The sequence below is a fragment of the Musa acuminata genome, chromosome BXJ1-9, assembly GCF_036884655.1.
Source record: "Musa acuminata AAA Group cultivar baxijiao chromosome BXJ1-9, Cavendish_Baxijiao_AAA, whole genome shotgun sequence".
Taxonomy (NCBI): Eukaryota; Viridiplantae; Streptophyta; class Magnoliopsida; order Zingiberales; family Musaceae; genus Musa; species Musa acuminata.
This window is the reverse complement of record NC_088335.1, coordinates 1,231,712-1,247,569: the sequence shown is the minus strand read 5'-3', so window position 1 is coordinate 1,247,569 and position 15,858 is coordinate 1,231,712. Positions and strand designations below refer to the sequence as shown.

Below are 15,858 nucleotides of genomic sequence, written 5' to 3'. Positions count from 1 at the left end.
ATCTTCTATGTTTGGTGACATCAGCATGATTAATGCATCTAGTAATTTATAGAAAAGGATCATAAATAGACCATAGAATGGGAATGGACGTTTCCAGTATGACAACTGATGTTTGGGATTAACTCTTCTTATTTATCGATTACTAATTAATTGTGATTCCCAATTTGACACTGATAATCTCCCTATCTCTTGCTTCTTCCCAACCTAAAAGAACAAAAAACTAAAACGACAAATTTGAATGAGAAAAATAGTAGAACGCATCGAGAATATTACATAGATTTAGACCTTGTAGACAGACATTCCACAATATTTTCATCCCCAAAGATATTTTATTCTAAACCTTGCAGTAGACAGTTAATAAATCCCAGTATCTATTTGCAGCATTAAGATGAGGGGTCCTGCATGGTTCAAGAGTTGCAGCATCTCAGCATTAAAACAATGTTGTAGCAGTGAACTGATAGATATGATACAAGCATAGGTTAAATTGTTCATTAATTATGCAACAAATATGGCTCAAGTCCAGTTAGTTCAAACTGTACGTACTTTATATCATATCTATCACAGTATTTTGCTTCAGAGGCTTCAACATCACCATCTGAATGTTCTATGTTCTGTGCTTAAATGCTCTCAGCAGAAAAGGTTGCGGTAGAAAGCTCTCACACAAATTCTTTGTTGACTGTGGCCAAGCTGCTTGAAACAATGTGATCAACCATACATCGTAGTAGCGGATCAGTGTTGCCCCCTGAAGCAATTTTAAAGCCTCCTGCTTAAAGCAGAAAAAGGACATCCTGTATCCAGCCAAAAAGGCAAAAAGGGTAATACAAGATTTAATGGAATAAATAAGAAAACCTATTTCCACCAGTGATAGTTTTGTCATCTCCCATCGGTTTAAAGGCTAGTACAAAAACAGATGGGATTACATCGCACAACCCAAGACTAATATAATCTATGCAAATATAATGAAGAGACAAAAAGTGGACCTCACATTATCGGGGAAGAGCCATAACAAAACAAAAATACTGAGGAAAACATAGAGAGTGCCCTCTAAATTACCCGATCAGCTGCCAGGCAGCACCAGCAAAAGAAAGGAGCTACCTACCTCTGAGTTCAGATTTCTTCCTACTTTCTGCCACACTCATCTGTCACTCGAGCCAAATTATCAATGTTTAACTGAACACAAAAGGTGCTCAAGAAGCAAGTTCTGAACCTGTAGAATTGCCGCCTTCTCGGTTCAGACTTCCATATGATTGAATATTGGTTAATCCACTTGCATGGGATGGATGAGCAAAAACTGAATATGCTCTCGCAGACCTTCCGTAGCTATATAAACCAGAGTTCGGGGCATCTTTTGGATCATTTCACAGTTTGGTCATAAGTGAAATCAAATATATGGTCCATGAAGTTGGTCTCACTCAGTACTTGATGACATAGTGTCGGAGCCAAAGCTCATACATTACCATGTGGAATGCATCATAAGGTACTGGAGGTGAGTGCCATTCAAAGTGCTTCTGAACCTGAAAACAGATTGAATGTATTGGTAAGAACAAAAATCAAAACATGAAAGCATTTGGCAGTGTTTGAAATTTGATAAAGCTATTAGAGATAAGCCTTTTAAATAAAGATGTCAAGTTGGTACTTAACAATAACTTTGTCTTTGCTCCATTTGATGGAGTATGTCCACATGCCAATTTCATGAAATCACTGTCAAACTATGTTGAAGATTAAAGATGCTGCAGATAAAAAGTTTTACTTTTCATCAACCAAACTTAAAAATTGATAAGCAGTGGAGAAGATCTATCCACAGTTCACAAGCTACAAAAACAAAATCAACACTGAGTCAAACTCCATTGTTTTAACTATACTATTTGGATAATTTAAGTGATATAGCGATGCTTTAGAACAAATGCCAACAACAATATATTCACATAAATCAGGTTCCGGTTTTGTCCGTGGTGAATTTCCAAGGGCCTACGAGATAATATGGATTTCAGTTATGAAGAAGTCAACATGTTTCCCTTAGATACATGGGCCAATTCTTTTTCATGATATTAACCAAAAAAATTTATTGCTCTTGGGCATATTTTTCTCCCTACTTAACATTTCCTTCATGATACTACTAAGTGTTGAAGTCTTAGGATAACACATGGTTTAGGCTTTCAGCTAATTGACACAGTTAAAAGACTGAACAGCAATGAAGATAAAAAAATCAGGAAAGAAGTTTCTATCCTCGAACTTCTATTAGGCTCACTATAAGAAAATGTAAACATTTATCATCAAATCAAACATATGATCTACTCAACTATTTTTAGTATCAACAATCCTTCAACTGTAACATGACACAAAATGGTTAGTTGAATCCAAGAAAAATGAATATGATATCGAAAAGAATTAGCATTTTACTCTTTTGAAAGGTCCGTGTAAGTTAACAATTTCCCTTGACAGAAATTATAGGAGAAATGTTGATGAAGTTTTGTACAGATAGTGAGTTGAAATCAGAAGAAGCAACTTTAATGATGCTTAAAACTGAGTCATTGATGTTCAGACAGATGGGGCACAATCAGTTTAAACAAGATGCACTAATTTATGAAATAACGAAAAGAAAAACTCCATACAGTACAGGTAAAGATAGAGATATTGAGCCTCCTCAAACCCCAGGCCTGTCTCTAAAACAATTCTAGGCTTCAAGGCTGGCGTCGCTTCAAATTTTTGTTAAATGCAAGGCCTGACTTGGCTTGGTAGCCCAAACTCAAAGCTAAACTAGCTCCATTTGCAAATTACAATATATCTAGCATCAAATCGTCATCTGGATTAATAAGATACTAGTTTTGTTTCTGCAAAATTAAGTAATTAAGTACAAGGAGTCATTGTAAAGAATTAACAAACTCAACAAATATGCTTGTAGCATCTTCTGGTTCAAATTTCTCTGACCCCACTCCACAATAGTCTGACTCCCTTCTCTACATGTTTTGTATAGATACAAGAAGTTATGGTAAAGAACTAACAAACTCAACAAATATAGTTGTAGCATCTTCCGGATCAATTTTTCTCTGACCCCCTCTACAGTATTCTGACTCCCTTCTCAACATGTTTTATATAGATAGCAACAATCTTCTTGTTCTCATTTCCTCATTGCATTGCATCTCTTGCCAGGCTCATGGGAAGATCAGACCTATGACATCCATCTTATATCTTGGCTTGCCTTTCCCAAGCTCCTTTGGTTTATTCCCATTTATCATGTGTCATACTCTCCCTTTCCTCTTCTCCTTTTGCCTTTCTCCTGTAATCTTATATCGAACAGCCTAAACTACTTGATGTCTCACAGTAATTCTTATGTTGTTTGGAAAACAAAGTTGTCAGTCTATGCAACAATACATAGAGAAATGACACTTAAAACATACAGTACATGGATATCTCACGCCACAGTTGGCACTAACCCAACCCACATTAAAACCCATCTTTATTTCAATGTCCTGCATCATAGCACTTAAATTTATATTTCCAAGGTGATTTACCTTGCAATTATGGTCACGCATACATAATAAATTATGTATTTATTATTTAGATACACTAAGGAACATCCTACTTTCACTTCCAAAATCCAGATAGTTCATATATTATGCTAAGTTGATGCATGTTCAAGATCATATCTAATCTTTGTTAAGAAGATTACATAATAAATCTTAGTTTAGGAAGTAATAAACTATTTGCCACATAACAAATATACACTACTCCACCCAAGAATTAGCCAACAAAGAAAAAGAGTCATCAAGTGCATGAGACTCCACCAATATGAAGTGTTAGAAGAGTGTGTGCATAGTCTTATCATGAAAAGGCACAGAGGTGGTGACTCAAAAGGATTAGCTGATGGACCAAAAAGAAGGGAGGGGGCTTGGTTGAAAGTCCTATGAGGTAGTCCAAAATGAATAACTTAAAAGATTGAAGTGAGAAGAAAAGATGATGTGAAAAATATTGATAGATCATGGAAATTGAAAAGAATGTAATGTCAAGGGAAGCTCTAAACATTTCCAATGGAATCATTATCACTTTCTCTTCAGGGACACCATGATCAAGAAATGACCACATTATGGTTGTTTCTTCTCCTTGAGGTCACAATTTATGGGCCCATGTCAGCTTAAGCGAGGGAATTACATTCCAACTACAGATCTTTAGTCATCACCTATACCATTAGAAGTTCATGTTACAACTCACAACTGCCTAACCCATAGGCTGATCCTTGGACAATAGTCTCTTTATATCCTCAGGCATTTCTTCATTCAAGGATCCAAAAATCCAACTTAAGCCACTCTTGCACCACAACAACTCCAAGTTACTTGAGACTACTTCAAGGCATTCTTTTTGCAACTTAAGAATCACAAGTTTATGAAATCCTAAATACACCACTAGTTCTTGAACTTTGGGACAAATTCTAATCAGGTCCCTATCTTCAATTTTTTTCAGTGGACTTTATAATTCCAAATAATGTTCCAATCAAGGCATACTATCAAGACTTGACTTGCCTTGGTGTATAGCACTCATAACACTCAAAAGACTTGACTTGCAAACTCAGCACCTCAACAAAAGAAACTGTCTGACATGTCTAGCATGGTCCAAAAACCAAAATGTAGGGTACACCAGACTTGCCTTGTTTGCCAACAGCTATGGGCACAATGGACAACATCTCTTGCTGACATCTGTACTAGGTGGCAAGTCAAGCCCTAATGTGCAACAATGTCAGATTTCCAAAAAATATGGATGGAAGCCAATTGCAGGATTTGATTGAAACTTGAAAGTTTATACCTTATTAACATTTAGGGTTTCGATTGAACACAACTGAAAATTTCCAAAATTTCAAGGAATAGCAGTGTAATTTACAGATAAAAGTAGGTTTAAGCAGCTTCAAGCCAGTCTTCACACTAGAAATCAAATATGGCATACCTCAACTAAGTGCTTATGCAACTCAATGAACTTTTCATGAGGTATAGACTTCAGAATAGACTTTAGTTGATAGATATCACTCTCCTTGAGTATAACAGAGAACTTCTGCCAGTCAAGGATGTCATTAAACGGCAGGTCATAGTAATTGGACAAAATTACTGCAAAATTAAAGTATTAAACCATGGTCAGCAAACTGCAACTATGAAGCAACCAAAAGCTGATAAAAGATTCAAGTGAGCTAGGCCTTTGATAATGTCTTAATTGTAAAGTTTCCATCTAACCATGAGTAATTAAATGGTAGGACTCTAACCTGGAATACATCCATAGTGAATGGAGTCTGCTATGCGAGCACTGTTCACTTGAGAACCACCTGGACATATGCAGAACTTTGTCCTGTAGAACCGCTTCTGATAGACTAACTCTCCGATAGCTCTGCTTATGCGATTATTGCTGATGGCAAGTTCTGTGTCATTCTCCCAAACACGAGCTAATATTACTCTTATCTTTGAGTTTCTATGACCTGCCCAAAATCCAAGTATGGTCCTGGTGTTTGGTAAAGATAAAAGGTAAATGAAAGTAAGTTTATAGATTATGAACAAAGTTCCAAGGGAACATCATAGTCATCAGAGAAAAAAAAAAGGTTATGAGACAAAAAGATAATTGTACTATAGGCTAGCACCAATAGAAAGACAAAAATAAACCCCTTACATATATTTGGAATAATAAAAATAATTTAAATTAAATAAATCAATATAAATGTATCATACAACCCATAGATATATCAGCATTGGACATATGTAAAATAGCTGGTTTATGTAGGCTGGTATAAAGCAATGAACCAAATATAATGATCAAGAAATTAAATCTCTTGCTATAATTGCCATATGACTTATATGACCAAATAACTAATCACATTTGGTTATATCAAACATCAAAGTTCCTTCCGTTTCCATCTCAACAAACACCAACTGATCTTATATCATAATATAATCTTACTCCTATTCTAACAGATGAGAAATCCCAGAATAAAATCCATGCTGCACATTCATCAACTTCTAGGGATGTAAAGCTGACCACTTCTCTAGTATCAACTCCAACATCCTTGACCACTTCTCTAGCACGAGCTCCAGCATATTTAATGAAGTGTGAAAAGAACCTTTTAGAAGTTAACAGCAGGCAAATTTGAGGAGACCCAGATCTGTTAAAATGTAAACCCAATCCATGACCTTGGTGACAATAAATAAATTACTTCATGAACTGGCTCAATAAAATGCGCGAGCAAGCAGTTAATTTACAAAATTGTCTAATCGATGGAAGATTATGAATACCACATAATCTCTATAAAAGCATGCAAATCATCAAGAAATGTATAAAGGTCTCACATGATAAGACCATGCGACAATACACCATTTATTTAGGTGAGATCAAGCCTGCATGAGGGAATGTTCCAAGGTATGCCTGAGATTGATGTGTGACAATTTGCATAGCACATGCTATGCATTGCATAATATGGATGCAGATGTGCTCTGGCATCTATGCTTGGCATCCACTAACATGTACACTATGTATATCCTTTAATAACATGCAATTATAGTATGACTGGGTACTTATCACATCTTAATCTTGAATGGTAAATGAGAAAGATCCCTACAACATCCACTTTCATCAATAGATACAAAATTATTGAAAATATATCAGGCTTCAAATTTAGTATTGGTAGGGTGAAACCAAGCCAGATTTAACCTGTTCTCAATATCATTTCCTCCTGATGGCAGAGCAAATGGCTGCAGTACTTGAGGAAGAGCAACATCCTTGTGCGGAATGTATCCAACATCATAGCTTGGTGAACAAACAACCCGAATTGAATTTTTTATAACCATTTGAAGTCCTTCGAATGCCCTCACACCAACATCATGACAAGTTACAAAAAAGTGATCTGCACCCAAGGTTCTATTCCAATATGGATATTTACCAATCAAGCTTTCAACATAATTTTGTACTATCATGGTCATATTTTCATAGGATGTTCCCTGCAAAATTCAAATCATTTGTACAAGGAAAAAAAAAAAATCAAACAAGTTGCAGTAGAAAGCATTCTTGTTCAGGAAACATAATAAGACGACCAAATTTCATATAAAATTTTCCAGTGACTGTAAGATCAACCCAAGTAAAACTGATATATAAGACCTATTCATGCTTCTGAGAAATGTTCACTAAAGGTAAACAACTAATGTCCAGTAAAGGTTATCTTTAACTGGGAAACAATTAAAATGTTCAAGTGCAGACTTAGTAAATATGTTTCTGCTTGGCTACTTGCTTACTGTCAGAATGGGAGTGGACATGATGAATGACTCACCCTTCACACCCCCTCCCCCCACTCAACACTACAAAATGGCCATTCTTTCCTTCCTTCCCAGTGGATAGAATAAAATAAAAAATATATAAAAAAATATAAAAAAATATTTAATTTGTCACAATTTCCACATTTTAAATAAATAGCTTGATTTCTCAAAAAATTCTAGAGGAATTCTCAAATAGATAAATGAACAAAATATGGCATGAATTTCATGTAGCATATTATATCGTTTGATGCACACAAGGGAACAAAAAGACATTTGATCTGTGCACACTTGCTATACTCCACACAGAAATATTGCTGATATGCATCCCATCATTATACGAATTGATCATAGAAGTTAAATGGCAGCCAATAATTACGCAACTCCAATGAACTTCTTGGCTCTTAGGCTTCTCTTAAACTTTCCTTCATATCTAACCGTCCCACCTTAATGATCAGAAACAGGTGCTTGGTTCGAACAGACTTTCAAGTCCATATCAAGCAACACTACTGGCTCTATCGATTGGCTAATCTATGAAATTCTGCTCCTTGGATATAATTCAAATTAGGAATATATACAATCATCATCAATTACAGTAGCAAATTCAATCAGCTTCTGAATCAGCTTGATATCTGGATCACACCATGATACTTCCGAGACTCATCAACACAGAATGTTAGTTCATCTAAAATCAAAGAACTTTTATATAACTCGAAGGATCAAACTCAAATTTGAGTACCTTAGGCAAAGTCACCCGCCTTCTCTTTTTAATTCAAAATTTCAATCATCTAAATCTCCATATAGTTAAACCAAATTATGCCATGAATTCTAATAACTACATATAAATCTGTTGGAGAAACAGAGATATTTGTATGCATGCAAGTGAAACAATGCTGGATGAAAATTATCATTATTAATGAAAAATTCGTGGATCTATAAAATGTTAATTTTAAGATAATTTTGCTTTGAGAAAAGTAATAGATGTTAGAAATATGTGCACAAATGAACCAGTAAGTACTAAGCAATGTCAGTTTAAATGTATGTTTCTATATAGGAATTATCATTTAGAACTCCTAACTCATAGCAGAAACTCCTTTCTTCTCTATATTCACATCTCGGCCTAAACAGCACCCCATTTATGATAGAGTAAGCATCCTTATACATCTAGACTCAAGGTTTATATTCACCAATACTACCTTTACATATCTGGAATTCATAGTTGAAATGGAAAACCAATATTGACTTTCAGCATCACCAAAACTACCATAACTGCTACTAGTATTTTCTCCTCTCCATCCTTCGTTTCTTGTACTACTTGGTCCAAGCAATTGTCAACAACCCCCTTCTCTTTGCATTGCAACTTCTCTAATGAGCTAATCAAATACAAGATGAACCCATGGTTGCATCTGATCACACAAGTCTCACATCCTTTTATCTTTTAACAAACATTTCCATATTTGGCCAAATTTTAATATAAAATGTGAGAGTGATGCAATACCATTTTGCTTTATTATTATTATTATTATTTAATAAATTATACTAGTTTGGGGGGTCTTTTTCAAATGTGATGATTTATCATATGGCGTCTTCTAATATTCTATATCAGTTACTAAGATTGCCTAGAAGAAGAAAAAACAAACCAAAAAAAAAAAAGAAAAGGAGATTTATCTTATATTTCATTAGAGACTCTAAAGGAAAAAAAAAAGAAATGCATCTTGGGCTAGATTGAAGATTTCAAAGGTTGATTAGAGATTTTGTCCAACAGGAAAGATCCATCAATATTAAAGGTACTATAAAAAAAAAAAGTCTATCAATCAAATATTTTATAAAGGAATTTTAGTTGTCAAAGTATAGAATAAACCTTTTCTAAAGAAATAAAGATGCAACAATTCATATGCCTTGATTTAATGCATTTTTCTATTTTTGGTAATTTTCTCTTTTTGTACTTGAGGTTTATGATAAGGGAGAAGAGATTGCAGTTGAAGTCTAGAGAATTCATGAATGGAAGTGTGTCTTCCCACAAAATAAATGAGTGGTGTTAGATCATATTTTAATTCACAATGGCATGATCTCATCATCCATGCATGAGATGCACAAAGGTGTGAGACCTTTCATCTCTACAAGTTATTCATTGAGCCAAAGTGAGCTAGAATGAGTCTGGGGTAGCAATTTTATAGTTACTTATCTTCGGGTCATATTTCATTTTCCACTTCAGTTGTCTGAGTCTCCTGTAAGAGCCATTTAACATGAATCTTCAGTCATTTGTCCATAAAGTTTTCTTGGCAGAGATAGAGTCACATCTTGGATTCATACTTTCTGTTCCTTTTCTAGTGCAATTAAGGAGAATAGATGATAAAATGATGATGTGAGACAAGTATATCTCTCCAAATCACATAAGAAACCTTGCTCAACTGAAATGATAAAATGATGTAGTAAGTTGGTACTAACCATAGAAACACAAAGCTCTGAGTTTAATAACTAAGAAAAGGCATAAAACCAAGAAATGACAGGACGAATTATATATTACCCCATGTAGTTAGCTATGTTTATTTAGCATCCCGGTCCCTACACTTTAAAAAGTTACATTGGGATCCATATACTTACGAAAGTGAAGTATTTAATCTCGTTTCTCATCACGTCATCGGCTCTATTGACGAAAGAACCGTAAGTGCTGTCACTGGCGTTAGAAAAAAAGAATAAAAATATAATTTCACAGTTGCTATTCTCACGTCCAAAGAAAATGCATACGCTCAAGCTGCCTTTCTCTGCCTCTTCGAGCTCTTCAAGGATGTTGATAATGATGGTTTCCCCTCGAATGAAGTCGGGGAGCTCGAAGAGGACTAGGTGCACGAGGTGAGGGAGGTCTGAAACGATAAAGGGCTCGTTATCGTCGGAGGTGGCCAGGTGGAGTCTGTTGCGGATGACGGAGCCCATGACGTAGACAGGGAAGAAGCCCAGTGCCTAGAAGGCGATGAGCGGGACGCTAAGATCATAAGCGATGTAGGTGATCCTAATCGAAGATGAGACTGAAGAAGTTGGTGGTCGTCCATCATGCAATCCCCGTGTGATTAAAGAAATGGACGTGCTTTGTAGGTTTAGCACCATAAATACCATTAAATGAGTGGTTTCGTGTTCCACCTGGGAAGCATGTGATGGATTCCGCAACCTCAGAGAACAATGCCAGGCCGATCCGCATTTTCTTCATCCCCTCCTTCGCCATTGGCCACATGATCCCCTTGGTCAACATTGCCCCCCTCTTCGCAGCCTGGGGCATCGACTCCACCATCCTTATCACCCCTGCCAACACCACCGTCGATGACGTTGTCGCCTCCGACCTCCCTACCCCTTCCCTTCCTCCGAGTGCAGCCTTCCCTCGAGCATCGAGAACATCAACGCACTGCCTCCCTTTGATTCCTACAAGATCGACGTCGTTACCCCCTTCGCACGCCCCGAACATAAGCGCCTCCACCGCCCTAACTTTGTCGTCGTTGACACCCACTTCCCCTGGAACACCTACATCACTCACGATCTTAGCATCTCGCTCATCGCCTTCCAAGCGTCGGGCCTATTCCCTGTATGCATCATGGGCTATGTCATCCGCAACAGACCGCACCTGGCCACCTTCGGCAACAAGTCCTTCCTCGTGCCGGATCTCCCTCACCTTGTGCACCTAGTCCTCTTCGAGCTCCCCGACTTCATTCGAGGGGAAACCATCATTACCGACATCTTTGAAGAGCTCAAAGAGACGGAGAAAGGCAGCTTGGGTGTAAGCATTTTCTTTGGATGGTGAGAATAACAACTACAAAAGTATAATTTTATCCCTTTTTTAACATAATTTTCTGCATGTGGCAGCACGTGCAGTATCTTCGGTCAGTGGAGTCGACGACATAAAGAGAAATAGGGTTAAATATTTTATTTTCGTAAGTACAGAGATCTTAATGTAACTTTTTAAAATGTAAGAATTAGGATAGTAAACATAACTAACTACAGGGGTAATATGTAATTAGCTTGAAATCACACTATGACTAACCTTTCCCCTCATCTTATGGCACGATATGGGTACGAAGAACAAGTCTGCCTGATCCGGATCCTCCGTACGGAACCGGCTTTCCCTGATGTTCTGAAAGAAGTAGCCCTCGCTGGCGTACTTGCCGGTCAGTTTCCTCGGCGTCAGGAAGTACGTATTCGGATCCCCATCTGGGTAAATGAACACCTTAAATTTTCCCTCCATCTCGGCGTAGCTTTTGAAGAAGACCTCCGGGGAGTGGTAGATCGAGGAAGAAGACAATCCCGGGCTCGCCAAATCGCGGGAAACTTCGGCCACGGCCATCTTTAACATCAAGAATCGACGACATTGTAAGAAACCAAGAAGACAAAAGGTGAATCTGAAACAGAATAGAGATCGTTTGTTGTGGTTCTTCCCAGTACCTTAGGGGAGGAAAATTGGGGAGGGGAGCGGAGCGATCTGAGGGAGAGGAGGGCGAAACAGATCAGGGCTGGGACAGCGACGGCGAGGAGAGAGTGCCGGATGGAGCAGGCTGGCGCGAAAGCTGAGTGTTGTGGCTTCCCGGCCATCGTTGCTGGTGAGTTCTCGGCGGATCGATCGGGCGGCGGGAGCGATCAGCTGGATGCCCACATCAAAAATTAAACAACAGATCAAACATATGCTCTTAGGGTTAATTATTGTCACATCAAATAATCTCCCAAGTCAATTGCAATCACCATATCAGAATCATTAATTATTAAGATTAATTATTCATATGCCAAGAGTAATTATATATTATGATTATAATTAATTATAATTATGATAGTAAAATATTTAATCGTACGTTATTAATTTTATCGACGGAAAAAATTGTATTTGTTGTCAATCGAAATGAAAAAGAATAAAAATATAATTTTATTATCTCTTAAATTATTAATTTATATAAACTTTTTTTCTCTTTCCTGCTTGCCCCGTCGCACCCGCTCATCCATTAATATGTCCACTATCACCTGTAACTCTTCTTCCCAAAGTCCATCTCTCAACGCTATATTATGTTAACATACAAACTATCGCTTTCCGACGAGAACGCATGAGCCAAGATCCTCAACACCCCCGTCAAAGGGCTCGTCGTCGCTATGATTACTATTATAAAACCCCATTCTGACATCCGTTACTTCGTACTTCGTTGACTCCACGAACCGCACGTCCTCCCCTCAGATGAGATGAGAAGTTTATATAAAATTATATGTTTATCCTTTTCATTCGTGTCTTTTCGCACCTGACAACACATGTGATTTTTTTATCATCAAAATCAACGATGTAAGAAAAATTAAGATTAAAGATTTTATTTTGATAAGTGTAGGGATCAATATTAGTCTTTAAAGTATAAAGATTAAGATATTAATTATTAATTATTAAGATTAATTATTCACACACCAACTTAAATATATATTGACGTTATTACAAATTCTAATACATTTATTACTTTCCAATTCCGTTAGATTAAATTCCAACCATTGCTGCCGCCATCAAATATCAACATTACCTCCGTTATCATCACGCTTCCTTTCCAAGTTCGATATCAACATCACGGCCGTCTAAGCTTGCATATGCCGCTATCTTATCTTCCAACAGTGGCTAAGAAGGGATGTTGACCGTGAAGAACCGTGAGGTACAAAGAACGAAGAATAAAGAACAAGACAATACTAATTATATATATATATATATTTAATATTTATATTAAATATATGGCTGAGGTTCGATCTTGAAGGTACAGATCGAGGCCTATGCTAGGATGGATGAGGTGGCTCGAGCGAGCAGTTGAGGTGGTAGGTAGACTCTTGACGCGTTATTAGTTCACAATGGCTCTACGGGAGGAAATTCGGGGTCGTCTTGAGGTGCGACTTGTATATTGAATGAAGTTTAGGATTATCACAGGGGTGCCTTGGTCTTATCCAAAAATACTTAGCGTCACTCTGAGGTACTCCTTAGATGCGCTTGGGCCATGTACAAGCGATCGACATCGAGAGGATATCCCGACCTGACCCTTTCGACGCTCAAGGTAATAATATAGGTGGAGAGGGTTTAGTAGAGCTAAGAATAATTGAGATAGAGTCTGCTTGCCCCTATTTGGCTTGGGGGCTTGGGTTTTATACTTGAGCAATTAGTGGCGTGAGGCCAACAATGGGTTAGGATGTCCCTCACCCTATCAGAAGATCATTAATGATGGTAGCTGACGAGTGCATTCTCTGAATGATGGCATCATAGTAGGACGCTCATGATGATATGCTTTATCAATACTTTTGGCCTCCCTGGAATAGATAGGGGATGACTCTTGTGTCGTTCATCCGAAAGATAGGGCTGAGGAACTTGCACCATGTCGCTTAGCTGCAATGGGTGCGCACAGACCTTCCCTCAGTTGCAATTGAGGTGGCATGGGATGAGTCAGTAACACTATTATTTTTCCTATAAAAAACGGTACATGATATTTACCTAAGCAATTGGACGAGGCCTGACTATATATTTTATCAGCTCAACACGATCGTCAGATCTTATATTATGAGGATCAACATGTGGTGCCACGAAGGTCAACTCGACCTTAAACGTCGATCAGCTATCCTTAGTAAATCAGTATCTCATGCCCATGTTATCCGATGATTCAATGTGCAACTTTATAATTCAATGATGCATAACCATTCCTTGAGTTAATTATCATCTCACTCGATTACCCAACATATTATAAAAAAATTTCATATTACTATCGTTCATAGACTTAAATGTTGGACCTACGTTGAATCCGAGTACTGTACATGTCGGACAACTATAAAAATGATTTATTAGTTTCAAAATAAAAGTTTTGGATTCAAATCTTTATATATAATGTTTATAATATCAAGTGATATATATTAATATTAATATATAAAGTTTTGGGACAATATATAAAAGTTTTGGATGAACTAAATGTTAGACCCTGCTTGCAAGAACCCGAAAGAACGTCCTAGAAAAGGATAAATAATATGGAGTCAATCGTTAACTAATCTTTATCCAACACATAAGCATCGCATGATGTTTAGGGTAAAAGAAGAAAAACGAAGATCACACTCCACCCATCATCTGCCTACATGGGCAATGATCTAAGACAAATGATTATTAGCTTTCTCATTTATCTCCTATATAGATAACAGACCAATAATAGATTATTGGAGGTAGCTAAATATTATCTCCCCACATAATATTTTATGAAATATTTTATAAATTTATGATCAAGCATTAAAAACTCACTTTTAATACAATAAAGGGATGATATATTTTTTAACCACTCGGATCTATTCTTATTTATATATTTTAATTTATTAACTTGAGTATCATAGGGGTCGGATTAGGGAACCTCTTTCAATCTCGATATTTAAGAACGTGACACTTCCGATATACCTAGAACAGTCAAATTCAGACCATATCAATCTCATAAACTATCAAAATCGGATTTGAAACCTTAGACTCGGGTTTTGCCCAAATAAAGTTGGGTGTGAGTTAGCTCTTAGCTACGCATTTGGGTGCGCGTCAGATAAGGGTGGGGGGTGACCTTCGGGCTTAGGGAGGGAAAGGTAGTTGGGTTGGACGTTATTCTCACGCCTTGGGGAAAGGTAGTTCTCTTAATTTAGCCCTTTATTTTGCTCTCTCCAATCCAACCACCCCGCCGTCGGTGCCTGTCGCCTCACCCAAACCTAAACCCATGTCGTAATCCCCATAATACCCCCGTCTTTTCCATTTTCTTCCCAAAACGCCTCTCGTTCTTGCTGGGTTTCCGAGTCTGCCCCCTCCTGCTTTTGCCCTCCGTTGGATTCAACTCTTCTTTGATGCGATTTGTCCTCCGGATTTTTTCCAAAAAGAAAATTTATATTAAAGTTTAATTAAAATAATGAAAGCCTTCCAAAAATTATTTTTTTCATATTCAAGACAAATTGTAATCGTTTACTATTTTTTATTATTTGGAATTAGTGAAAGGTTATTCCGTTTGCATCAACCATCTTTATATTTATACTTGAAGAACAAAACTAAATTATATTTCTCATAAAAGATCAATTTTTTAAAATATAATAATAAAAAAATTTTATAGAGACATCAAATAGTGAGGATTTGCTCTTAATTTAAAAATACATCGTCCGATTAGTACCATGATCAGTCTAAGATTTTGCTTTCGTCTAAACTAAATATGATCGATCAAAATGAATCAACTTCTTTAAAAATAATTTTAGATAATTATCAAAATTAAATTATTTTTAAAGTAAGACCTCGATATAATTCTTTCTAGACTTTTATTTCTAAAAAATAATTTAAATGAGACTTCCAACATTGTTATGGTAATTTTGAGAAATGTAAAATTAATTTATTTTTATAATTAAGATGAAAACATATTTCCTGGATTTTTATTTTTTAGAAATAAAAAAAGTGAATTTTATGCACTGAACCAACCATGGAAAAACTTGTTTTGGTAATTTCACCGATACTTCGAACGATGGGGTTAAACACCAAAATGATTAAGGATACGGCGGTAATTTCACCGAGTAATAGAAGGAGACACACACAGCATACGTTCCC

The 15,858-nt window shown here is 36.8% G+C and overlaps 1 protein-coding gene across 4 annotated transcripts; it reads right to left on the bottom strand.

The window, feature by feature from the left end:
- Positions 1–464: 464 nt before the first annotated feature.
- Positions 465–11,936, bottom strand: LOC135583891 (probable glycosyltransferase At5g03795). 4 transcript variants are annotated; one of them, XR_010478995.1, is made up of 7 exons: positions 11,703–11,936; positions 11,305–11,604; positions 6,679–6,965; positions 5,246–5,478; positions 4,936–5,093; positions 1,642–1,730; positions 465–1,514 (listed from the first exon to the last, which is right to left on the bottom strand). XR_010478995.1 is itself a non-coding variant. In XM_065081713.1 (6 exons), the coding sequence occupies exons 1-6, from the start codon at positions 11,847–11,849 to the stop codon at positions 1,413–1,415; spliced, it is 1,227 nt and encodes a 408-aa protein (XP_064937785.1). In that variant the 5' UTR covers positions 11,850–11,934; the 3' UTR covers positions 465–1,412. The 4 variants fall into 4 exon arrangements, 2 of the variants coding, with proteins under 2 accessions (XP_064937785.1, XP_064937786.1); XR_010478994.1 differs by lacking the exon at positions 1,642–1,730 and having other exon boundaries at positions 465–788; positions 1,100–1,514; positions 11,703–11,934; XM_065081713.1 differs by lacking the exon at positions 1,642–1,730 and having other exon boundaries at positions 11,703–11,934.
- Positions 11,937–15,858: the final 3,922 nt, after the last annotated feature.

Coding starts and splice junctions, on each gene's coding strand:
- LOC135583891 (XM_065081713.1), bottom strand. CDS start 11,849: ATGGCCGGGAAGCCACAACACTCAGCTTTCGCGCCAGCCTGCTCCATC. Junction 5,479..6,678: donor GGAAATGATATTGAGAACAG/GTTAAATCTGGC, acceptor ACCAAACACCAG/GACCATACTTGGATTTTGGG. Junction 1,515..4,935: donor TGCATAAGCACTTAGTTGAG/GTATGCCATATT, acceptor ATCTGTTTTCAG/GTTCAGAAGCACTTTGAATG.